Below are 25,128 nucleotides of genomic sequence, written 5' to 3'. Positions count from 1 at the left end.
AAAATAGAAAGAAAGTAAATTTGAAAGACAGTAGACAAACAGACAGACAGTGTACGAAACAGAGCGATAAAGACAGGATAAACTAACGGTGTGAGAGAAAGAGATAAAGACAGTCAGACAGATAAATTGGTAAAAAGAAAGACAGACCGTCAGGCAAATACAGAGAGATACAGTCAAATATAAAGAGATATCGACCAATTTTTAACACACAAATCTATTTCGATATGGCCTATATGAAAAACAAATTTCATTGTTACTGGCAAGCATTGGGGTGTTGGGCATGAATAAATAAATAGAGAGAGAGAGAGAGAGAGAGAGAGAGAGAGAGAGAGAGAGAGAGAGAGAGAGAGAGAGAGAAAGAGAGAGAGGAGATAGGTACAAGGATATATAAAATGTAATGATTTTATGTAATTATAAGATGGAGAGTTTTGTATATCGTTATAAATATACAAATTATTATATTTTTGTACATACATATTTAATAGTAATAATAATAAAGTATCTTTATTGATAACAACACATTTACAATTTACTTATTGTATTTAATAATTATAGACAAACCCCATGTTCATATAACCGTTAGGGGAGTTGCTATCTTTAATATTATAATAATAAAATATTAGTAATATATTACACTTTTAATTATTTATAACGCTGGTATATTACTTTCATTCAAAACATAAAATGGTTACCGAATTTACTATCACATGTACCCAACCACATGTTATATTTAGAATTAAATATATTTTCAGTGTTAGTTTATACCTTGAAGCTACATTTAAAGTACCTGCGTAAGTATGTGGACTTACTAAAGCTATTCAGGCTATTTTGTGATTCGGACTAAAGATAAATTATTGGTTTAAAGTATACAATAAATTGGGTTCGTGATAAAAGCAAGAGAGATAATTAATATAGAATATAATGAGGACGTAATCATGAGAAAAGTTAAAATGAAATTAAACTATTATTATGTACAAAAGTTATTGAATTCACAAGGTTTATATAAGCTATCAAGAAAAGAAATACATAATAAATGAATATAATAATGAATATAATATTGGAGCTTAAGAACAGATCAAATGAGCTAGATATTCAAAGCCGGATTTAAGCTTATATATCTAAATAAATTTTTTTGTAGTGTCATTTCAAATATGTGTTCCTTCTGCAACACGAAAGATTTTTTATTGGGAGATATCCAATTCCAGGGAAAAATAAAAGGTTGATATTTGGCAAAAGCTCACTTTCCCCAGAAGAAATTGTTGACAACTTAAATGGAAAGAATTGGAACATGCTAAGTGATTGAATTTAACTTTACATAAATTGTTAGGTATTGCACATGTACTTGGATTGTGTTGTATGTGTCTTGCATGAATTAGACTATAAGATGATGAGGTATATATACATATTTATTTATATGCTGCGTTGAAGACAAAGTTTACGAAAAATATAAGATTCCGTGGTAAAGGTAAGATGAATTCGTTTCTGTGATGACACAAACTTACATTTTTTATTAAGGAGTTTAATATTAATAAGTAAGTAAGTTGATGGGTAGGAAATAAATTCCGCAATAGGTTAGTTCTTGCCAGACTACTCGCCAAGTCCTCAGTCGTCCAGATATCCACTTCTAAACTTATAAGAATGTAAAAAACCGTAAAAATCACTTTTTATAAAACAAAAGTCACTGAAGATGGTCTATATTAGGCCGAAACGCGTTTGACGTAATAAATGCCTATTGAGGTAAAGACAATTTATTTCCTACCCATCATCTTATCATGCAGTTCCACAAATTCAGAATGGGAACCGTCAAAAAATTAATAAATAAGTAAGTTGATGGGTAGGAAATAAATTTCTTTTCCTCAAAAGGTTAGTTCTCGTCAGACTATTCGCCAAGACCTTAGTCGTCCAGACATCCACTTCTAAACTTATAAGAATGTACAAAACCGTAAAAACCTCTTTATATAAAACAAAAATCACTGAAGATGGTCTAAATTAGACCGAAACGCGTCTGACGTAATAAATGCCTATTGAGGTAAAGAAAATTTATTTCCTACCCATCATCTTATCATGGAGTTCCACAAATTCAGAATGGGGACCATCAAAAAATTAATAAGTAATGTGTGGTGACCGTTAATCGATAATTATTTAAAAATCGTGAGATTCTTAGAAATACTTTGATTGAATATATAAAAAAGATATTTTGCATTGTATAAATTCACTTTTCCACATCCAAAATGTAATTGTTAAAATGTAAACAATGTTTGTAAATCCCAGGCTCTGAAGATGATCTCAATAAAGATCGAAACGTTGGCACGATAAAGAAAATGTTTTTCTGAAACCTACATCACACCAGACCGCATCTCATGATTTCTAAATAATTAATAAGTAAGATGATGGTAGGAAATAAATTTCTTTTCCTCAATAGGTTAGTTCTTGACTACTCGCCAAGTCCATAGTCGCCCAAACATCCAGTTCTGAACTTATAAGACTGTAAAAAAGCCGTAAAAACCATTTTATAAAAACAAAAGTCACTGAAGATGGTCTATGACAGACCGAAACGTATCTGACGTAATAAATTGTGGGAAAGACAATTTATCTCCTACCTATCATCTTATTATGGAGTACCACAAATTCAGGATGGATAAAATCATTAAAAAAATTATAAGTAACATTTTTTTCTAGTTTATTACGATTAAAAACATATCTAATGCAGATAAATTTTGGCAGCCTTCCTCTAAACATCATACTCAAACAATTCAAAAAATTATTTAGAGCTTTTTGATACTAGGGCTATTAAATTTCTTATAGTAAATGTTTGGAATGGATTGAAATAGTTATAATATTTTTTAAACGTATTTTTGTATGTATAGGTAGTGAAGTTAACACAATAATGAAGATATTTCTATGTGCAATTGTGTCCACAAGCGCAGTTTAAAAGCAAATTGCAAAAATCAGTCTTGAAAGAGCTTTTTATTGTTCGTCGAGGGGTTGAGGCGGGGTGGTCGAGTGGGAGAAGGGGTTGCGCAGTCTGCCCCCTCCCGGGACCTATCTCCCGGTCTCAAGACATTACTTAACTAACTCAGCGCCGACTGAACAGCACCAGTTCCTCAACCGTTACCGTCTCAGCACGACAAGAAGTGAGTATTAAGACTTTCTCAAAGAGCAAACGATAAGTTTACAACAACAACAACTAAAAAAAAACAATAACTGCCACTGCCAACCTTAAGAGGGTAATTAGACGTCGGAGGCGATCAAAGTGTGGTGTGCGCGAAAGTGATGAGGATTGGACTGTTCGAGGAGACGACAAGGAGAAAAAGTGCGCGAAAGTAGTTTTTTTAATATTATACCTATCCTCGAGGGAAGGTGACCAGGCGAAAGAAAGCGAATCCGCATGTAACGCCCTCGTACTCGTTGACCTCTGAAACCTGTATCGTTTAATATTCAATGTTTACCCCTTTTCAAGCGGTTTTCAATATCTTCATTCTCGTTTTATTATTTTTTTATTCGGATTTTTTTTATATTTACGAATTAACATTACGAAGCCGTTACAGTTTTTATTTCAGACTGATGAACTTGGAAGTTGCACAAGCTTATAACTGTTATGCTGAGAAAGTGAATGAGCTTAGCTATCGACATGATCGCCGAATGCAAACCTTTCGCCAGATCGGTCTCGAATCTTTTTAAAATTCACATCGACGCACTTTTTTTCACAGTTCGCCAGTTCAAAAATCAATCGTTTTACAATTATATACCAAGGTATAACGAACGATTTTTTGAAAAACAAATTAACACATCCTTTTCTTTTAATTGACTTCGCTGAATTTTAATTTTCAGTGTATGGAATATATGCACGGAAAATCAGTGTAAGCAAACGTTTTTACTTCTCATGCGAATCAGATCTGAAGGTTGAAACAAGTAAAGAGAAAAAAAGTCGATATTCCTTAAGAATATAACACAAACTATTTTATTTTGAAAGGAATAATGCATTTTCCTCTTATTTTGGCCCACAAATCAAAATAAAATCTTGAAGAATCTTAATTATATTAAATTATTAAAAAATTAACTGTTTTTGATACCGAATCGAAACCATTAACTGTCGAACAAATTCGATTTGAAATTAACCTAATATTCTCGTTTCAAATAGAGAAATTCCCTTATTAAAACGATGTTTTTATTGGTTTTTATTTTTTTAACAAAAATGTAACACGAACGGTTTTCTTTTAAAAGGAATTGTGCTTTTCTCATTGTAACCCATAAATAAAAACAATATCTCAAAAAAAATTAATAATATTAAATTATTAAAAAATTACACTGTTTTTTTTTAAAATATCAAATAGAAACAGTAGAATGTTTAGACCTGAAATTAACCTGATATTCTGGTTTCAAATAGAAAAATCCCTGTATGAAAAGGTTGTTTTTCTCTTTCTAAATGAGAACAGCAGAAGTCATATCAACTCTCAGGGTGTCGATTTTGTTTTAAAAAAGGGCCATTTGTAAGTTTGTCGTGTTCGAATTCATGGCCGCTCGATTCGAACCCGGGACCTTTACCTTACAGTGAAGAGTTACACGTAAGCCGTTGCGGCCACCGACGCCCAATAATTGTTTTATTACTTTTTAACTTGTTGTTGCCCAAAAAAGTTCTCTACAGATCACCTTTCGAAATTTATTCTTATTGAATTACAAGTGCTTCCGGTTTTTTGAGTCAATGTGTTTCGCCTGGAGACCTGGAACATTTCATTACAAATATATTTAAAAGTCATGGCTGTATTGTTTGGATATTTTGGACGATGTTTTCTTATATTTCGACCTCAACAGTTAATCTTATGATTTTTCCTTCTTGAAGGTGGGATAATAGGTCATCTCAAAAAAAACCACAACCAGTTTTTATCCACAACGCTTCGGATTTATTTTAATCCTTCCTCAGCTGAGTTAACGCAATGGTTAAAAAAGTGGTCGTCAGTCATTAATATTTTATAACATTAATGGCGTTTTTGATAGTTTTTTAATCCTAACTTGTAAAATAATGCAGAAATTAGCTCTCAGGTCAGCTTAATAAATTTAATTACATATCAACGTCTCGAAACAATTTTTAAGAAAATTCAAGACAAGACTTCTTCCTATTGTAAATAATAACTATTCAAACTAACTAACTTCCTATTGTAAATAAAAAAAATACAATTGTAATATTACTCCATCGTTCTCTTTAAAAATATATACCTTACACTTAGAGTGCTTCTATATAAAATTATCGTATGTTTATTTTATGTGAACTTAATGGTCAGTTTTATTTTTTCGTGTTATAATTAATCTACTGTAAATTTTAGCCATGTGATTGGCCTGAAAATTAATAATTAAATATAAATTTTCATTGGTTCGATATTTGATTTCAAAAGTATTTATTAATAAAATAAGAAACTTATGTTGACACCTTTACAAAAAAATGTTTACATTGAACACTTAGTTTACTTAAAAATAGATTAAAATTTATTTTTATTATTTTTTTCGTTTATGAAATATATTCTATTTATAAAATTCTTAGTTTATTCGGAATCGATGATTCAGCCAAAACGCGAAAATCTTTTTAGGAATCCTCGCGAAGTCAACGACCGTCACACCCGGGCTTTCCTTCTCTTTTTTTTTCATTTTTGTACTTTCCTTAAATAATTATAAGTATGATGGACAAGGCCCTTGGCCTAGTAACGCACAACGTCTAATGCCAAAGTAAAAGTGACAACACCCTCATTGCATTTCTACTCTTACGATTGCACACTGCGTTTTTCTTCTTTATAGTAAAACGTCTTAAACACACCCAAAAATAAAGGCGAAACTTGTATAAAAGTACTTTAGACGAAACGAGCAGTTTTTAGAAAAGTTACAGAAAAACCCACAAATTATGAGATATTGAACACAAACTCTCTTCAATTAGACTAGTAACAATTAATTAGCCGCTTTTCGAGCTTAAATAGACAAACTTTTATAGCTAAAAGTTAGTATAAATTTTTCCAAATTGTCAAAAACTCTTTTAATTATACGATCTAGTCGATCATCTTTCGATGGGTCAAACAAAGCCTTCTTAATCAATACCAGTTTTTATAAAAATACAGTCTCGTTCACTTTATATTTCTTAAAATTTGTCAAAGTAATTGGTTTATAATTAAATTGAAAACTTCAACTACTTCTCTCATTTACTAAAAACCTAATTTTCTCATAGTCTCTTTCTTAAATTAGTATGAATCAATTTAGTTTCTAACAATGATATAGTTAAATTTTAAAGCTTTTTCGTTAGTATTTTCCAAAACAAAAGCATTGAATATTTAAACTTCAAAATAATTGACTTGAAAATAAAACATTTTTTTACCTGTATTGGTCCAAGTTAATGGTAATTAACTATCTAAATGGATTTTACTTTCTTTTTTTTTTGCAACAGCATAGGTCATATAAACCCTCAGGGTGCCGGTGTTTTTGAAAAAAAGCCCATTTGTAAGTACGTCGGGTTCGAATGCAGGGCCGCTGGATTCGAACCCGGGACCTTTACCTTACAGTGATGAGCGCCGTGTCAAAGACAACCTTGCGGCCACCGACCCCCGATTTTACTTATTGTTGAAAAATGAAAAACTACTTTTAAAAAAAACAATTTATATAATAATGATAATATAAAAAATCAGTTATTGTTGTAGCCATTCCATATCAAAAACCCTTTATCGTGTGATATTTTAGTTAAATAATTGTGTTAATTTAGAATGGAATAACTGTCGAAAATGAGGTGTGAAAGATCTAGGGAAAATTCCCAATGAATTGTTATAACACTGTATTATACATAATTTAAAAACAATAGCAGTAACCTTTTATATAACACGTTTATTATATTTTTCATAGCGTATATTCATTTTTTTTTTTCAAATAGGATGGTTTCGTAAATACTGCTTAACTTGAAAATACAAATAAATACTAGAAGAGTAGGTGTTTGGGCAAGTCTTGGACACCCAATTGCCAATAGAAATGGCGAAAGCCGTCGCAAAATGAGAAAAGCCCTTGGCAAAAAGAGGTAATCGCAGCTATTGGATCTCTAATTACGTTGGACGCTAATTGTGAATCTCTCTTAAATACAAGGTTGTGCAAAGATAAAACGCCGTTGCACAAGTTCCTATTTCATATAAAAAGGGATACCAAAACGGATGGGTTTTTATTGTCAGGAAAATGAGGCCTTCGATTCCATCTCGAAAGGCTTTCTATGGAGGGCGTGGAATTCGGATGGGCCGCATTTCACGTTCACCTCGGATAAATCAAACCGGTATTTAACAATAAGTAATTAATATTATCCAGTATTGGTTGTTTTTGTTAAGAATAACTTGAAAATTACGACAAATGGTTCTATCGGTCGATGAATTATCGTCTTTTTAAAATGGATGACCTCAGGTTCTTTTCTTCCATATGATGTCCACCTCTACGGTCATCTTTATTTTAAATGTTTAGTTCAATCTGTTATCAACGTTTTAAATTATTTCATTCACTGTTGAAACTTACAAAAAACATTTGTAATAATTTATCGAATAGATAAATCCAAGTAAGATGGTTTGTAACAAGTATGTATTTACTATTAAAATATAAATTAAATACAATAAAAAATTGCCTCTTTGGTCTAAACCATGTGAATTTTTATTAGCCTACTTTCAACGATTTTGTACTCAGGTGCTGACAAAGTCTTATAAATTAGTTGCGAGGAATTAAAACTGCAACCACCTATTATTTGAGTGTCAATAAGGAAGACTATTATGCCACGGGCTATTGCAATAATCGGTCGGTTTGTTCCGCACGTGTTTTTCGACAATGCGTCATTCTTTTAGCATGAATGAAAGAACATTTCTCCAGACGTGAAGAGCGAGGAAGGCTGAAAAGCCTGATGGGAACTAGTTCCGATCCAGTTCCTGCTCCTTAAGTGATTTCACACTCGGGCTTCCTGGTCCGGCTCTCCCCCCGGGGTCTCTTTGACAAACTATTCGCCCTTAATTTGGATAGTTTCGCGATGTTCGGATTTGATCGCGGGTGTAAAACAGCCGGACGGGAAACCGTTTATTCGCCGAGCGACACCACGTTTTTTTTTTTTACTTTCACTGCTTTCTTCTCCACGTGAAGTCCATGACCTTTCGTCTTCCGTCACTTCACCCGGTATATCCTTTTTTGATCAATCTCAAAGATGTAACGTATTTTTGAATTTGATAAAAAGGTAACTTCAATCAGTTATATATTTACCATGCAGGCCGGCTTATCAGTTTCGACGACCAAGACTACCTGTCGAACTCTCCTTGTTTCATTGACATCAATCGGATCTTATATTCAGGAGTCTACATCTTGCCCTAAGGTCATACTGATTTATGAAAACCGCCGTGGGAAACTCAAGCCATCAAAGTCCTAGGATCTAGTTTTAACAAAAAATAAAATTTTCAAGTTAGGTCTTAGGTACATTTGGAAAATTACTGTCCCTATGAGTTGTTAATTTATGCATCCTTTGTGCCTGGCATTATCCATATGTGAATAATGATCCTATTACATAACACCTCTAACAATATAATCAAATTTCCTTTTCAAAAGTATTATATAATAAAAACGAATTGATTGTGATTTATAAATTAATATTTGTTAAATTTATAATGTTATAGTTGTAATGCTCGATTTTTTTTCTTTTTCAGCCATGAGGGCAGTCTTCATATTGTTGGCGCTTTTTGGGAGCGCGCTGTCGGCTCCCGTGTTGCCTGAAGAGGCCCCAGAGGAACAAACGGTCCAATTGACTCCTGAGTTGAAGTTTGAAATGATCAGGGTAAGTCCTCAAGTCCCTCGGTCTCCTCTCGCCGGACCAGTTTAGGGACGAAGTTTTGCAATCCACCAGCCTAGATTCGCTCCCACCCTGGCCGCCCGGGGAGTTATTTTATTTTCGTATCGACCGCCGATTCTCTTTCTTCGCTATTATTTCCAACGCAAGGTCGGAGCAATTTTCGCTTTTCTTAGTTAAAAACCAATTGCTTCACTAAGCGGCGTTACAATTCTCAATTTTTAAACGATAGATTTCAAGGATTTATTTTTATTTTTATTTACACGGGGCAAGGTTGGGAAATGGGTTTTGTGGTGATTTTGGTTTTGCAAGTGACCCATAATCACATTTTGGATACCAATTTTCACTTTTTTTTTTTTTTTTTTTTTTCAAGAAAGTACTACTAGTCTTTTTTCCTTTTCATTTTTTTCGCAATAGGCTTTTATATAATCTTTCATTCTGTGGCAATATGAAATGTAAATTTTTGTGGCCGGTTCGGACGGATGGGGACAAAGACCTCGGCACATTATGGCGAAAAATTACTGAATGTTTGATCATTTTGGTTTGACTCAAAAGAGATATAATGAGACAAAATTATTCCAACATTCCTAATACTGACCCTTATCATCTTGCATTAAAACTCATGAAACAAAATCATATTTTTCTTGATTTATAGGGGCGTCGGTGGCCGCAACGGTTTAGGCGTTGACACGGCGCTCATCACTGTAATGTAAAGGTCCCGGGTTCGAATCCAGCGGCCCTGCATTCGAATCGAACATACTTACAAATGGGCTTTTTTTTCAAAAACACCGGCACCCCGAGGGTTTATATGACCTCTTCTGTTGCGAACCCTTGTAAAAAAAGAAAAAAAATTGCGGTCTTGATGTATAGGTACGAAGGTTAAGTTAAAAATATTCGAAGACGAAAAAATAATTAAATTTTAATTCAGTAGTTTTACGAAACCCTCCGTCCTTTTTACCATTGTTTTATTAAGTTATCATTTTCGTACAATGATTGTTTGATAGTTGAATGACAGTATTATCTGCGAGGTTTGTCAGCCTCGACATCCTAGATAATTAACTAATTTATCTCGACATCGTGAGTTCAATAGACATGCTGTTTCAAGGATGTCCTCCGTCACGCGTTAATTTCACCGAAAACATTGACACATGAAACGAGATTGCCTACTTCCAGGTTTAGCAAGATTCTCCTTAAGAAAATCAGATAAGCACACACTCGCTCGTGCGCTTTCGCATTTTTGTTCAGCTCAGTTAAAATACCACAACCAGAAGTTCTCACCATTGTTTTGAAAAATGTTCCCATTGCAACTAAACAAATACTTTACAATTAAAGAAAAAACTAATTGATTTTTTAGATTTATTTAAGCTCATATTAGAAAACCATGTTGAAAATGAATGAAATTCAATATGATTTTTAGTGTGTGTGGTGATTAGTGACCGTTTGTCGAAGATTATTCAGAAATCGTGAGATGAGGTGTGGTGTGAAGTAGGTTTCAGAAAGACATTTTCTTTATCGTACCAACGTTTCGATCTTTATTGAGATCATCTTCTTCTTTTCTTGGTATAAATTCACTTTTTTCCACATTCTACATGTTTTGTTAAATTTAAACAATGTTTGTAAATCCCAGGCCCTGAAGATGATCTCAATAAAGATCGAAACGTTGGCACGATAAAGAAAATGTTTTTCTGAAACCTACATCACACCAGACCGCATCTCACGATTTCTGAATAATGATTTTTAGTATCGACAAGGAAAAAAATTATAGATCAAGATTATCTATTTATTCTACAAAATATGACAAAAAACGGTTACATTAGAAACTAAATTAAGCCTACTGTCTAATATTTCTTCAATCGACGATTTCAGTAATGCCACCTGTCATTAAATGTTATTCATGCTATCATTTAGTGAAAGTTTGATGTTTACCATGTGGCGTTTGTTTTCCACTAAAGCTCTACATCAATAAGTTTTTAAAATTATTTTCTGATTTCTAATAACAAGAAATAAACAATTGAGTAGTTTTTTTTAGTTTTATACGAAATAAAAGCTGGAAACTGGAATCTTAATTTAAAACCGAGCCATTGCATAAAAATAGGTCACAGTTATTGAGTCACTATGAGAAAGGAAATGCCTAAAAAAGTTTTACGAGGACTTGTTTCAATCAGATGTGACCTTTGTCTTATCATTTTACCGTATTTTACAAATTTGAGTAGTTTAACTGTTTTACAAGAAGTATTTTTGGTGTAAGTTTCAATAATAAAAGTGTATCGTAAGTAGTGAAACTGTAAAGCAGCTTTTATAAGTGGACATGCCAAGACTCGAAATGTCGTTACACCGGATGAATAATAAAACTCTTCCAAGCTGACAACGCGAATAGTTTAAACCTTTTTTTTTAATAGTAATTAATAAAAAATTTCGTGTAGAAAATGAGCCCTTGAAAAAGAAATGGGTTGTTTTAAAGTAGATCAAGGTCGTTCTTAATTCATCCAGGGGATGCGACAATTGAAAAAAAAAATTTTTTTAACAACCCCCGGGCACAAAACGCCCGCGTAATTTTCCTCTAATTTCTAAGAAAACGTCAAATTATAATATTCAAAAGGCAAGCGGCATTCGATCGAGTCTGATGTAATGGTACATGTGACCTAGTGGCATACACGACTCCAGATCCACTTTCGCTGACGTGGAGCTTCTTGCGCAACCCAACGGTCCCTTTCCGCCGTGGAAAACCAAAAAAAAATCTTTCCAATTAGCGGTTTGAAATGGAAAAATTTGGGGCTGGGCGTAGTTCGATCGGTTCCTCGGGTTATTTAATATGCCTGTTTAGCCAAGTTAAAAAAAAACTGTTCACGTTCGGTCCAATTATTGACAGAAAGGCAAGAATATCATCTGGATTCCTCTTTTATATTGATAAAAAAAAAAAAAAAAAATCATCTGGATTCCTCTTTTATATTGATAAAAAAACAGAAAATATAAAAGAAAGAAGCTTTTGTATTTAGCTCTGAAGTAAATGGGTGAGAGTGAATGGCAATTCTTACATAACGGTATGAAAGAAGCATAAAACCTTAAACAGAGTGTATGTTTAAACCTGTCTTCTTTAAAGTGTTTATTTTTCTTTTTTTTTTAATAAATTGAAATGTGATTATTTAAAAACTATATTGAAAGAAAAATAGACATACAAAAAAATTATCCCGCCTAACATAAACTTGTGAGACTTCTTGTTGTCAATAACTTGTTGGATCGTATCATCCTGATCTGCCTTTCTGAGCTGTTTTGGTCAGACGCGTTTCGGCATTTCAACATCTTCAGTGGTGTGTCTGTTCAACTTTATGATGAAAGACGATGAAAGAATTTATTGTTAGATAATTTGTGGTCTGCTTATCGATAGTTAGATCATCTTGGGTGATCCCGGTCTGCCTATTCTCTCTGGTTTTAACATGTTTGGCATTTCGTCATAGTCAATCCAATAAACGCACCGCTGAAGATTGCGAAATGCCGAAGCGGACAGCAGCGAAGATAGGCGGATGTTAGTAAAGGTTCAAACTGCCAAGCTCATAAACGCGCGTCTATGCCATCATGATCTCTTTCGGCCGAGAAGTCTGTTTTACCGGTCGTTGCACTCCGTCTCTTTATGCAGTTTCCTGGAGAAAGGAAAAATTGGGAGCGGCCGGCCGGGATCTTGTGTAGGTCAGCCTACGCGTACCACCCCGCAACATTCGGCTGAGCGTTATTCAAACGATTAAAAGAGGCCGATTTCATCACGTTTCTAACACATTTCACACTGATGCAGATGTGACATAATTGTCTTAATAATTAATACTTGATAACTTCAACCTCGGCTGAATCGATAAGTCCACTAATGCTGGCCATATTGAGAACCGAATACTATAATTAAAAACTTACAAATCATTTTTTTACATATAACAAGGTGAACAACAAGAAACATATCTAACAAACGACTAATTTAAAAAAAACTGATGTTAACCTTCTTAAAATCCGAAAGCTGTTAAAAAATTATAAGTCAAACTACAAAGATTTGGAGCCAAAATATACAACTTTTGCAATTAAAAACATAAATAAATAAAATAGGTGGTAACAAATAAAACAAAACATTCCAGGCACAACTGTAATGACCAATTTAGCCAAAATACTTTCCAATTCATTTTCTTCCCAAGGGTAAAATGAAAATTGTGCAAATCTTGGGTTCTTCCTACCAGGACCGAAATGGAGGTTGGTTTCTTGATGTTAAGCAACTTAAACTGCTTTTGACTTGTTTCGCTTCCTAAAAGTCCCTTTCACTTTTTATTACTAGTCCTAATTCGATAAAGCCGAGTCAATTAAAAAAACTGCGATGCTCACCCGATGCGCACACATATCTTTTTTTTAATGTCGATAACACTAGTTTCCTGAAAGCTTAATTTAACATATATCATCAGTAATAAATATTATCCACACCCTAGACACCAATTTATCACATGTCGTGATTTTACCCTTTACCCTTTACCAATCGTGATTTATTTAAAGTAGAAATTTGAGTATATGAAAAATGTGAGACGTGCAGTGTTGATTAAAAGATACAAATGACTCTGGGAAGATGAGCAAGAAATCTTATAATGGAACTTCGTTGGAAACGGTCGTACAAACTAGATTTTAGATTACACAACTGAGAAGACGGTCACGTTATTGCCCAACCTTTTGGTTTTAAAATCTTTCAGGTGTAAGATTTATGCGACCAGCAGGTTCAAGGTAACAAGTTCAACAAACTTTTGCCTGTTCTTCAGGAAAAGGTTCGTCCTTAAGGATCTTTGGATCGTATTTTCCGAAACTCGGTTGACCCGAGATTTCTACGATTTCTGTTAAATTTGAGACGTTGCCTCATTTAGACATATTTTGTTGATTTATTCTCGTTATTCAAGGTATTCTATTAGCCAATAGAATAAAAATAGTTTGTTTGCCACGATCAAGTTTTACTTGCAATAAATTGAATACAAACAAATTTTCGCAATTTTTGCTATGAGAATATGTTTTAAATATGTTTATCCAAAAGTGATATGGAAAATATTATTGTCTTAGTTTAGTTCCTATTTTGTATGTTTTTCTTTATTTTGTGCTTTTTGTTATGTTAAAGATGGGAAATAAATATTGCCCAGGACAGATTAAACTGGATTAAACCCACACCCCCTTTTCACATTGTGACCATTTTTTCGCATTTGGCATAAAATGAGCGGTTAGCAATTTTTTAAAGATTTAATTACTTTTTTTCCTACCTTTTATCTAAAAGTTAAATTGAAAGTTCTAAAAGGGTGCCTGCTTAAATAAAATTTAATGCCCTTTTTAATGGTTTTTATTGGATTTCCCCAAAATTGAGTAGTTCAAGAGCTACGAGTAGATTTAAGAAGAAAACGAAGATACATTAAAAAAATTCACTATTTTTCGTGGTCCGGTTGACCAATTAATAACATTCAATTAATTAAGGTTTTTAAGTTGAGATAAAAAAGTCAGTGTCACGAGCGGGATTCGAACCCACGATCTTCGGCTAGATACGCCGCTGCTCTACCACTTGAGCTATCGTGACTTCGTTCCCCTCGGGCACCAACTTCCCATCTCAACCCCACCTTTTGAATTTTCCCTCCTTTTTGCCATATTTCAAATGTCGTGTAATCGGATTGGATTCTCGGCGACAAATAAGATGGCCACGGAGAGCTTTAGTGAAGTGTACTTCATTTTAATCAATTAAATTCACTATTTTTCGTGGTCCGCTTGACCAATTAATAACATTCAATTAATTAAGGTTTTTAAGTTGAGATAAAAAAGTCAGTGTCACGAGCGGAATTCGAACTTATCTCAACTTAAAAACCTTAATTAATTGAATTTTAAAAAAGTTGAATATCTGCGAAAGGGTTGAGAATCAGATCATGTTTCATGTCAACTTGCTTGTTGCATTCTAGGTGGAGAAGCACCTGACGAACTTGGTCTTGCGAGTAGTGAATCACTCAGTATTTCATTTCCTTATCTTTAATCAGGGTTTAATTAAAAAATAATAATCAACAAGTGTGATCAAATTGAACACAAAATTATTGTTTCGAAAGGCCAATAGATTTTTAATTTAGAAAAAATATTTTTTACAGAAGGAATGAATTGTATAATTATAGGTGTTCATTTATGATATAACAACATCAAGTACTAATTTTCATTTTTTTTTTTTTTTAATCCAATCTGTAAATCTGTGTTATTTTTGTCCGCCAGGATCTTCAAAATGAAGTCTTGAAAACCGCCACGCTGAAAGCCATCGCAGAGACCATAAAGCTCGAGCAAATTGCTGAAGACAAGCTGCTCGAAGCTGCCGTCGAGACCCTCGAAGAAGAACCTTCTCCTGAAAGGACGGAAAAGTTGAAAGAAGTGAGTGGATAATTACCTAATTAAATTTATTCTTAAATCTCGAATCAACGGAACTCTTCTTCTTACTGAAACTTCAGCTTCACCTTTTCAATTTTTATTATAAACTAAAACTGCAATTTGTCCAGAACATCAATTTTTTAAATTTTGATTTAAAATATATATATTATTTTTCTTAAGGAGAGGAGATAATTGAAATATGAAGTCCATCAAAAATCTTCAGAGCTCGTACTTTGATTGACGTAATTATAATTTGACTTAACGTTTATGTATTTTTAAATTTTCTTTTGTTAAATATTAAATAAATAATTTTCGAATAAACAATTTCAATGCTTCTCTTCATAATCTATAAATATTAAATTATTAATCGAAGGCAAGGTTGAGTCAATATAAAAATAAATAAAATTGCCTACAGTTGTAAAAGCTCGTGACTTTTGTAATACAAAAGTAACGCCTTATCAACATTTTATGTTCATATTGTTGCAACATTGTCTCTCTTCTGTTGATTATAGTCTTCGAAATCTATCACTATTATGCTAATTGACTTAGGTTAATGATTCAGAATTGATATTGCCCTTTTGTGCTTCTGATGCAAGCGCATCTGTCATTTTCCGCCAACAATTACATTAATAAGTGGCTAATAACTCTCAAGGGGTGAAAGAGAAAATTTGTGCCGGTAAGAAAATGTCCTTGGTATTTTTTGTTTCCATCGAAACTGGTTTTGGAATTTCAAAACAAATTGAGAAACGATCACCCACACAGACAGCGACTGTTTCGACAGTGGTTATGCCCGATTGAATTGATTACTTTTCCTCGCATCCCGACTATTTTCAATGATAATTAATTAATTGTTTATTTATAAAATAAAAGACTGATTATAAATTCTATTAATTTTCTTTAACAATTAAACTCACGTATAATTGCATATATATTTGCATTTCGGCAGCGTAATACTTTTTATTTCTACTTTATTTTAAATATTAAGTATAATAATAATTCACTAGTTGTCGTGGTCCGCTTGACCAATTAATATCTTTCAATTAATTAAGGTTTTTAGTTGAGATAAAAAAGTCAGTGTCACGAGCGGGATTCGAACCCACGATCTTCGGCTAGATACGCCGCTGCTCTACCACTTGAGCTCACGATGTCAGGATAGCTCAAGTGGTAGAGCAGCGGCGTATCTAGCCGAAGAGCGTGGGTTCGAATCCCGCTCGTGATACTGACTTTTTTATCTCAACTAAAAACCTTAATTAATTGAAATATAATATTTGTTGGCAAAAATAAATTACAGTTATACAAAAAAAAAAGTTTTGCTTTACATCAAGCGACAATGGCTTCTGTCGAGTTGTCATAAAATAGTATGAATTGAAATAATGTATATAAAAAATATATCTAAACAAAACAAAATATAGTTTCAATGATTTATAATTTTTATGGAATGTTTGTTTGAAAGGAAAAACAGTGTCATGAGCGGGACTAGAACCCGATTAATATAGTTACAATTGATAAATAATTGTAAAAAGGTGGAATCAATATTCAAAAAAGAAGTAGATTGCACAACATAATAAACAGGGAATAAACAACGATATTATATTAAACAAAATTACGTGAAATCAAACGAAAGTTACTGAATTTTTTTACTTTCTATTAGATTCAATAAATTAAAGCATCGTTTACAAACAATTACAGCAAGTCCCAGAGTTTTCCCCCATTTAACATATTTTTTAAATTTAACCATGATCTAGTTGTTTTTGTTTCAAATATCTGTATCTAAAATCAGAAAGAATACGTCATATACTCAAGAAGTATCTTCATTATATCTTGTTTTACCAAGGGCAAATGAGTACACTACGTTCTGCCTTAAAAAAAATAAGTTATATAGTTCAAACGTACTTTAAACAATAAATAAAATATATAATATAAAATCTTAAATACTAATTTATCGACTCCTTTGTAATTAATTATGTAGGACGATTGTTTCTGGTAGTGTTTTGCAATATGTGTTGTTTAAGTGTGTCCAAAAACAAGGTTTATTTACCTGTTTCTAGACAGAGGGCATAATTTGGAGTATTATTTGCCAAATCTTAGTGGTCTCTATTTTCTTTTAAATACATATAATGGACAAGGATAACTAGGTTGAAATGCGTCATATTAGTCATTTTTGAATGAAGCAACATGAGAATTACGTTCTTAATTTGCTCCCTTCTCTCAAATGCCTTTCACTTTTACAGCAAAGTAATGTTTGACTTTTTTTAAATTAACGGTGTACGAATAAATTGTAGATACATGTCGATTTCGAACTCGGTTCAAGACAAAATGAAAAACACCAATTTTTAAGTTGAACTCGGTTCAGTAGCGAACTGAGTTTAAACCATGTTGGTCCAACAGGACCTCATTGTGCCAACGATTTGGTACGTCATGAGGCGATAATAAGAATTGAAGAACCGTAAATAATGGTATAATTAATCTTCTTAACATAAAAAATTAACATGCCGTTAATGATTTATGTGCCCAGCAACTGTGTAATTCTTAAATATAAGTTTTATACGTGAGCGTTATAAAAGTGCAGTTATCTAGGCCGCATTTTGAACCAAATCAACTTAAAGTGTTTGTCTTTTTAAGTAAAATAGGAAAATAAATAATTGTATTAGTAAATACAATAAATTCAAGAGATAAAAAAGAAAAAATGGAAAAGAAAGTCCCGGCTAAATTGCACAAGTTCACGATTCGCGCGTGGCCGGATTTGATCTTTCCGCCGTTTGACCACGTATGTAGTCCAGGATTTACGAGGTTTTACAACTCCCTGTTGCAGATTCAAAGCATTCATTTCAAAACATCGATCCGTAAACCAACGCCGTGTCGAGATCTTCGACTTGACGAAGAGAAAGTCAGACAGGCGAAGTTAGCGAATCGACGCCCGGTTGCTGCGACCTGTTTATTTTTAAAAAATATTACTCTTGATTCGTTTTATTCACCGATTTGAAATGGTTCCAGGTTGAAAAACTGCTCAAAAGGGACAAAAGGGCTGTACAACTCCTCAACGGAATACTCGGAGGAAGCAGTGGAGGTGGCGGTGCAGTAAGTACCTTTGAAAACTTCTAACAAAATTTATTTGTAAGATTTATACGTATCTATTTTGTATAACAACTTTTGAGCGTCATTTGTAAAATATTCTGTATTTAACAAGCGTGTGAGGGGCGTTTTTCATTGACCACGGAACGACGCTTCTGGGCAACCTTGCGGTAGATTTTCGTGAATATCACTTTCACTCTCTTGAATATAAACACTTTCTTCATTAAGTCGCTTTTACTTTCAAAAAATACAAAACAATATAAGATTTTTTTTCTTCTTCGAACATCTGATTACACTAGGAATCCTGCTTCCGTCTGAAAACCAACTGGAAGATTATCTTAAACACAAATATATCAGCGAACAGTGCCATGATTAAAAGATCAAAGTTGAAATTAGCACTGAAAGCAATACGGTTGTTGTTTTCCAAAGAACAAAAAATTGGCGTTTTTTTTCAATTTATTAACAAAATTGTCACATTTGAATAATGTATAAGTGATTTTTTCGAAATTTCTTTTTCAAATTGCTATTGTGTAATATATTTTCGGGTTGTCCGGGAAATAATGCAGGTTTTCTCGTTATCTTTCAATTCCCCTTGTATATAATAAATGGATAATTTGATGGATTATTCTTTTGTACGAATATCAACACTTTTTAATACTCTTCCTAACAAAAATGTTCGTTTACCTCAGCAGCATTTCGTTCACAGTCTTTACTAAAATGTCAACACGTGATTTTCGCGTCATTTCGTTTTTCGAGTTAAAACAAGGTCAGAATTGTGTCCAAACGACCAGAAAAATTAAGTCTGAAGCGCTGGTTTACAAAATTTCGAGGGGTAGACTAGCCATGATGACAAAGAAGCTCGGGGAAGGATTTCTCCCTTAAATGATGATGTTCTGCGAGCTTTGGTCGAAGAAAAACCCGGAACAACCGAGAATTTGCAGGAAAATTATTCACTTAGCAAATCGACAGTCGCAAGTTGGGTTCCTCATGTATTAAACCACCACAAAAAAAAATTGAAGTTTGTGCAACACTTCTTTGCCGAAACGAACCTTTTTGGGATTGAATTGTTACTTGTGATGAAAAGAGATACGATAACAGTAGTTCTGGACAGTGGCTCATCAAAGTAGAAGCATACCACATTTTCCAAAGCCCCCAACTCTAAAAAAGGTGATGTTGACTCTTTGGTGGGCTTCATTTAGGTGATTTTCTACAGCTTCTTGATCTCTGGCAAAACAATCAATGCCAAAATGTTTTCATCTAAAATTGAAGCTATCCAAAATTGGCATTAATGTAGCTATCTTTGGTCAATCAGAAAAGGTTGATTCTGTAACACAACAATGCTCAACCCCACGCCTCACATGTGCAACACGAAAACTGTTGGATCTTGGGTATGAGGTTCTGCCTCACCCTATTCTACTGGCTACCATTTTTTCTCTATCTGAACATTTTACAACATAAAAAAATTATTGATCAAGAATTGTTAGAAAATGCGTTTACAGAATTTGTTGATAATAAAGACTCAAAATTCTATTTAGAGGGTATAGAGCAGTTGCCATCAAGTTGGGAGAAGTGTAATCACAAAATAAAAATCATTTATTTAATCGTTTTTATTTTATAACCATAAACCTCCATTATTTTCCTGCCAACCCTTTTTTTTTTCTTCTTTTTCTTTTAATAAAAGGCAGCGACCTAACCATCCCTGACAAGCCTTATAATAGTGTTTATAGCTCTTTTGACTTTTCAGGAAGCAGGCGCTTCAGCTGGATCTGATTTAGGCTCATTACTCAATCTTGTAGGCCCCATCCTTGGTAGCAGCAGCGGTGGTGGTGGAGGCGTAAGTTGAATCAAAAATCAGTCTAAAATCCCATTTAATATTTTAAAACTGCACAAGAGAGTAAAGTAAGAGTTTTCAATTTGCAAAAAAAATTACTATAGTTAGTCCACAATTGCACCTTATTGAATTAAAAAAACAAGAATTTACAAAATTAATCAAAAATAATGTAGTTAATACATTGTAATCATTACAACGTATTAACCCAGGTCACTATTAGTTTTGTGACACGTATTAGTAGCGATGTACAATGTAAAAGTATAACTTTAAACATCGTAAATCACTTGCTGGAGAGGTTGCACAGTAAGTTTTGACCAGCACATTGGCGCAGGGAGGTACTGGAGGTGATGCTGGCTCAGGATCAGGATCGATTCTCAATCTGGCAGTTCCGCTCTTGTCATCGTCATCCGTGAGTAACCAAAGATACATTTCTACATGAATTATAGCTTTTTCCACGTCTTTCTCACGTGGAAATGTTCACCGCAAAAGTTTTCTCTTCAAATTTAAATTTTTGTAGAAATGTACAAAGAAACTAACAGGAATGTGAAATGCATGAATTTAACAACATGTACTCATTTGCCATAACGCTCCACGTTTTACACAGATTAACAAAATCAATTGCCTTATTTTTTTTTTAAATTAAAATCAAATATCCATGTGACCCAGGATGAAGGAGGTGGAGGTTCTGACTCTGGGTCAATTCTAAATCTCATTGGACCAGTATTAGGAAGTAGCAGTGGAGTGAGTAATATAACAATATAAAAATATTATTGGCAATGAAGTACATTTTTTTATTATTGGTTTATGCTTTTGCTTTATATTTTGCTTTTGCTTTTCAAATGAATTTCTCAAGGGTGGGGGTGGAGAAGATGGCGAAGGAGGAGGAGGATCAGACATATCTTCTCTCCTAGGTTTAATTGGGCCGGTTTTAGGATCAAGCAGCGTAAGTTTTATTTTATCCAAAGTGCAAAGGTAGAAATTGGATTTCCACGATAATAATTAGTAATATGAAAAATATAATAGGGAGGTGGTGAAAGTGATGATGAAGGAGGGGGAGGTGCTGGTTCTGACATTTCTTCTTTATTAAGTTTAGTCGGACCTGTAATCAGTTCGAGCAGCGGTGTAAGTAAAAAAAAAAAAAAAACAAGTCGAAACAGTTTGTATGTAAAACTTCAATTTTAAAATAACAGGGGGGTGGAGGAGAAGAGGGTGAAGAAGGCGAAGGTGGAGGAGGCGGAAGCTCAGATTTATCATCAATATTAGGCTTAATCGGACCTTTAGTCGGTTCAAGCAGTGTAAGTTGTCAAAACTAACGGTTTTTCGAATCATAAAATCAACAGATAAATTCAAATTGTCATTGGACTTCTTTATTAAACTATGATCAGGAAAGAAAAAATATAAAAATATAAAAAATACAATTTACAATTATAACAGGGAGGTAGGGGAGGGGATGATGAAGGAGGGAGCGGAGGTAGTTCTGATCTTTCATCCATTCTTGGCCTTATCGGCCCCCTTAGTGGATCCAGTAGTGTAAGTATCGCCTTAACTGCACAAGCAAAATCTTGTGAAAGACAAGTCCATCTTTTTACTTTTTTTAACGAAAAAGCTTAAATGCAGGGTGGTGGTGGTGAAGAGGGTGCAGGAGGGAGCTCAGATCTATCTTCTATTTTGGGCCTTATTACCCCTCTCTTGGGGTCCAGTAGTGTGAGTAACTTTTCTATTAGAAATCTCTTTTTCTATATTCTTTGCTTATAAAGATATTCTGCACTGTCAGACGCTAAGGTATTTCATATTAGAATATATATTAGATTATAATTTAATATAAACCTTTGTTTCAAATGTAGATAATGCTATGATAGATAGAATAGAAAATTTGCTTCTCTTTCCTACTGTAAATAAAATCTTAGGGCGGAGGTGGAGATGGCGAGGGTGAAGATGGTGATGGAGCTGGTGGTTCTTCAGATCTCTCTTCACTTCTCAGCTTAGTTGGCCCACTACTTGGGTCTAGCAGTGTGAGTGTCATGTAAATATTATACTAAACAAAAAATTACACTCCTGCTAAATATTTTAGAATGAAGGTTCAAATTGAGAAATTAGAATTTAAGAAAAAATTGTTACAGTTTTAAGCACATATCTTTTTCAAAATGTGGAAGTGATGGGATAAATTGTCTTGTACCAGAACTTAACACACTAAAAAAATTATTATTGGGGATTTAAGATGACAATCCTCCTTTTTATTTTGGTTGTCACATCAATAAAATAAAACAACTAAACAACAAATAATTTACATCAAAGTAACTTCATTTTGTGAAACAAGATTGTTTTACAGAACAGAATAGAAATGAATTCAGTCCATGAAATTTATCTTTGTTTTATATTAACCCTAGTCTAAGAAAGTTCTCAAATGTTTGTGCAAGAAAAAATTTATCTTATTTCTTTCACCTTTTGAAAAGGCACCTGCCCATATAAAATGTAAAAAGTTTAGAATTAGATCACAGGCTTTAAAGTAGTATCACGTTCTTCGTAATATCTTAAAGGCTTTTAGGGTGGAGGAGGAGGTGCTGACGCCGAAGGCGGAGCATCTGCTAGTGCAGGCTCAGATTCTGGATCAATTCTTAATCTAATTGGCCCTCTCCTCGGAAGTGTGAGTATTCTGCCTAGGACACATTATGTACACACAATAAAACATGTATATATGCGCAAACCGCTTTTTTGTACAAACCACATACTTGTACGGTTTTGGGATGACACGAATTGAGTTTTAATTTTTTAAATTTTGCATGATTAGAGTTCAGGAGGTGGTGCTGGAGATTCCGAAGCCGGAGGTAGCAGCAATCTCGGAAGCATTCTCAGCTTGAGCACTTCAAGCAAAGGTGGTCATGAGGCAGAAGGAGGAGTTGCTGTGGTTGCTGGTGTAGACCCACATATGAGTCTTCTTGTAAGTAAAAATTCAATTTTCAATTTGATAAATGAATTTGGATCTATATCCTAAACATTCAATGATGTACATACATGATGTATCTATGTATATTAATGTATTTACCAATTTTATTAGATAATTCATACATTTATTTCAAAAAATTAAAAAACTTATAAAGAAATAAAATTTGTAGAGAATGTAAATTATAAAATGTACTATATATTTTTAAACATCAAAGTAAACAGAATTGAGGCAAATTGCATTTGACTACATTAGAGGTATATTAATTTTAACTCTTCGTGCTTAGGATGTAAAAGTAAATTCGTGTAGTGAGTGTAAAGACTTGAAGCAAAAAACCTAAAAGGTAAGATATCGATTTAAGGAATTAAACGAAAAAATTAACTCAATCATGGAGCACATAATTGGATGTCCTATCACATAATATAACTGTACGATTTTACTAACATGTTTGCTGTATATAGATATTGTCATGACATTTCCTTTTCGCAGAGTTCACTCAAGGGTCCCAAATTTGCACTGGTTGGTGATAAAATCCAACTTCTAATGAGGGTGAGTCGCACTGTGATTGGCTATTAATTTATTTGTGTTATTAAACATTCTCCCGATGACTAATATAATTAGCACGAATAACTTATGTCAGACTTACACACTTCAACAATTGACATTTTATGTCGAATGTACCTGCACATTGAATGACTCTTCTGACGTACGACTGTTGTTACGACCATTTCTACTTTGTATCTTAAATCTAACTCAAATTTTTTAATACTAAATTTGTAATATTTACCACATACTACAACTGCATGTTTGATTAAAAAACTAAACATTGCGAATAGTGGGTTTAATTGTTTTATTTTTATATTCGTAAAAGTTGCTGATCTTCATTCTTCATTTGTAGGTTAAATTTGGAATTTTAAATAAGATCTTGACAACCCTCACAAACAAAATAGCAGCAGCATCATTGCCAGCCGCCGAAGTACACAGTCTACAAGGCCTGCATTATCCTCATTGATAGAAGGATAATGGTTACTAAAATTTCGGCATGGGTTTTTGAAAATAATATTTGTTTTGTTTTGTCACATAAAAATGCTCAATTGTCATGATCGTCTTTTAATTTATACGTGTACTTAATTCACTGCCACCACAGGGAATATAAGTAACATTAATTTAAGTTTATTAAATTAAATTGTTTTGTGATTGCAAGCTTATTTATTATTTAAGATAAGAAACATTTTGTAAATCAAACCTGACCAGCCATGACAAAATATATTTTTTATTTTTTGTAGATTTAATATTGTAAATAGGATTTATAACAATTGATTCTCTGAAACATTGATATTTTCTGTACATATTCATCGACGTTTTTCATGTAAATTCATTTGAAACATTAAATTGTATTGCGGTAATGTGAGAAAAAAATCATTGTAAATTTTATTAGTAAAATATATTTTAATTTTGTACTACTTTAAATATGTTTTTTTGAAACAATTCCATTTTCCACACATATTTTGTTACATTTAAAACTATCCTCAAAAAGATAGTGAAAAAGCAAGTGTAACCAAGAGGAATCAGTATTCTTGGGTAATTCCTCATCTTAATATGTGTTATTTTCTGGATTATTATATTAAGTTCACTAGAGCGGTGTATCAATCCAAAGGTCGTAGGTTCAAATCCCACTCGTGACAGACTTTTTCATCTCAACTAAAAACCTTAATTAATTGGATTATATTAAGTGTTCAACATCAGTTTTATTTTGCCACTTAACTTTAGTTTGTAAAATTATTTATTAAGTCAATAAGATTTTAATCTAAAACAAAAACTCAACTTAGTTGATTCCTACTTCAGATTTGGATAAAAATATATGGATAATTGAATATTACAATTCCAAGGTTGTTAAAAAGAGATATTTATTTTGTGAACAGACTGTACTGGCATTATCTGAAAACAGCAATGAAGACATAAGTTCCAGTATAAACTTTCCAGCATATCAAATAAGTGAAAATCTAACAGAGCAGAAATAATGGACAAAGATTTTGATAATTTTTTTTTTTTTTTTTTTATTAAAAT

General features: G+C 33.1%; 1 protein-coding gene across 1 annotated transcript; it reads left to right on the top strand.

Moving 5' to 3' along the window:
• Positions 1 to 3,011: 3,011 nt before the first annotated feature.
• Positions 3,012 to 24,298, top strand: LOC106670590 (keratin, type I cytoskeletal 10-like). Its single transcript, XM_024228563.1, has 11 exons — positions 3,012 to 3,134; positions 8,685 to 8,812; positions 15,068 to 15,220; positions 18,212 to 18,295; positions 20,034 to 20,123; positions 20,452 to 20,529; positions 22,028 to 22,132; positions 22,666 to 22,764; positions 22,909 to 23,058; positions 23,551 to 23,610; positions 23,960 to 24,298. The coding sequence occupies exons 2-11, from the start codon at positions 8,687 to 8,689 to the stop codon at positions 24,071 to 24,073; spliced, it is 1,059 nt and encodes a 352-aa protein (XP_024084331.1). The 5' UTR covers positions 3,012 to 3,134; positions 8,685 to 8,686; the 3' UTR covers positions 24,074 to 24,298.
• Positions 24,299 to 25,128: the final 830 nt, after the last annotated feature.

Source organism: Cimex lectularius, unplaced genomic scaffold (genome assembly GCF_000648675.2).
Source record: "Cimex lectularius strain Harlan isolate CLEC.00 unplaced genomic scaffold, Clec_2.1 scaffold153, whole genome shotgun sequence".
Lineage (NCBI taxonomy): Eukaryota > Metazoa > Arthropoda > Insecta > Hemiptera > Cimicidae > Cimex > Cimex lectularius.
This window is presented reverse-complemented; position numbering and strand designations above follow the sequence as displayed.

Bases quoted from the DNA above. Each gene is read 5' to 3' on its own strand.
- LOC106670590 (XM_024228563.1), top strand. From the start codon at position 8,687: ATGAGGGCAGTCTTCATATTGTTGGCGCTTTTTGGGAGCGCGCTGTCG. The intron at 20,124-20,451 runs GTAAGTTGAATC...ACATTGGCGCAG, and splicing joins GCAGCGGTGGTGGTGGAGGC to GGAGGTACTGGAGGTGATGC. The intron at 22,765-22,908 runs GTGAGTATTCTG...TTGCATGATTAG, and splicing joins TTGGCCCTCTCCTCGGAAGT to AGTTCAGGAGGTGGTGCTGG.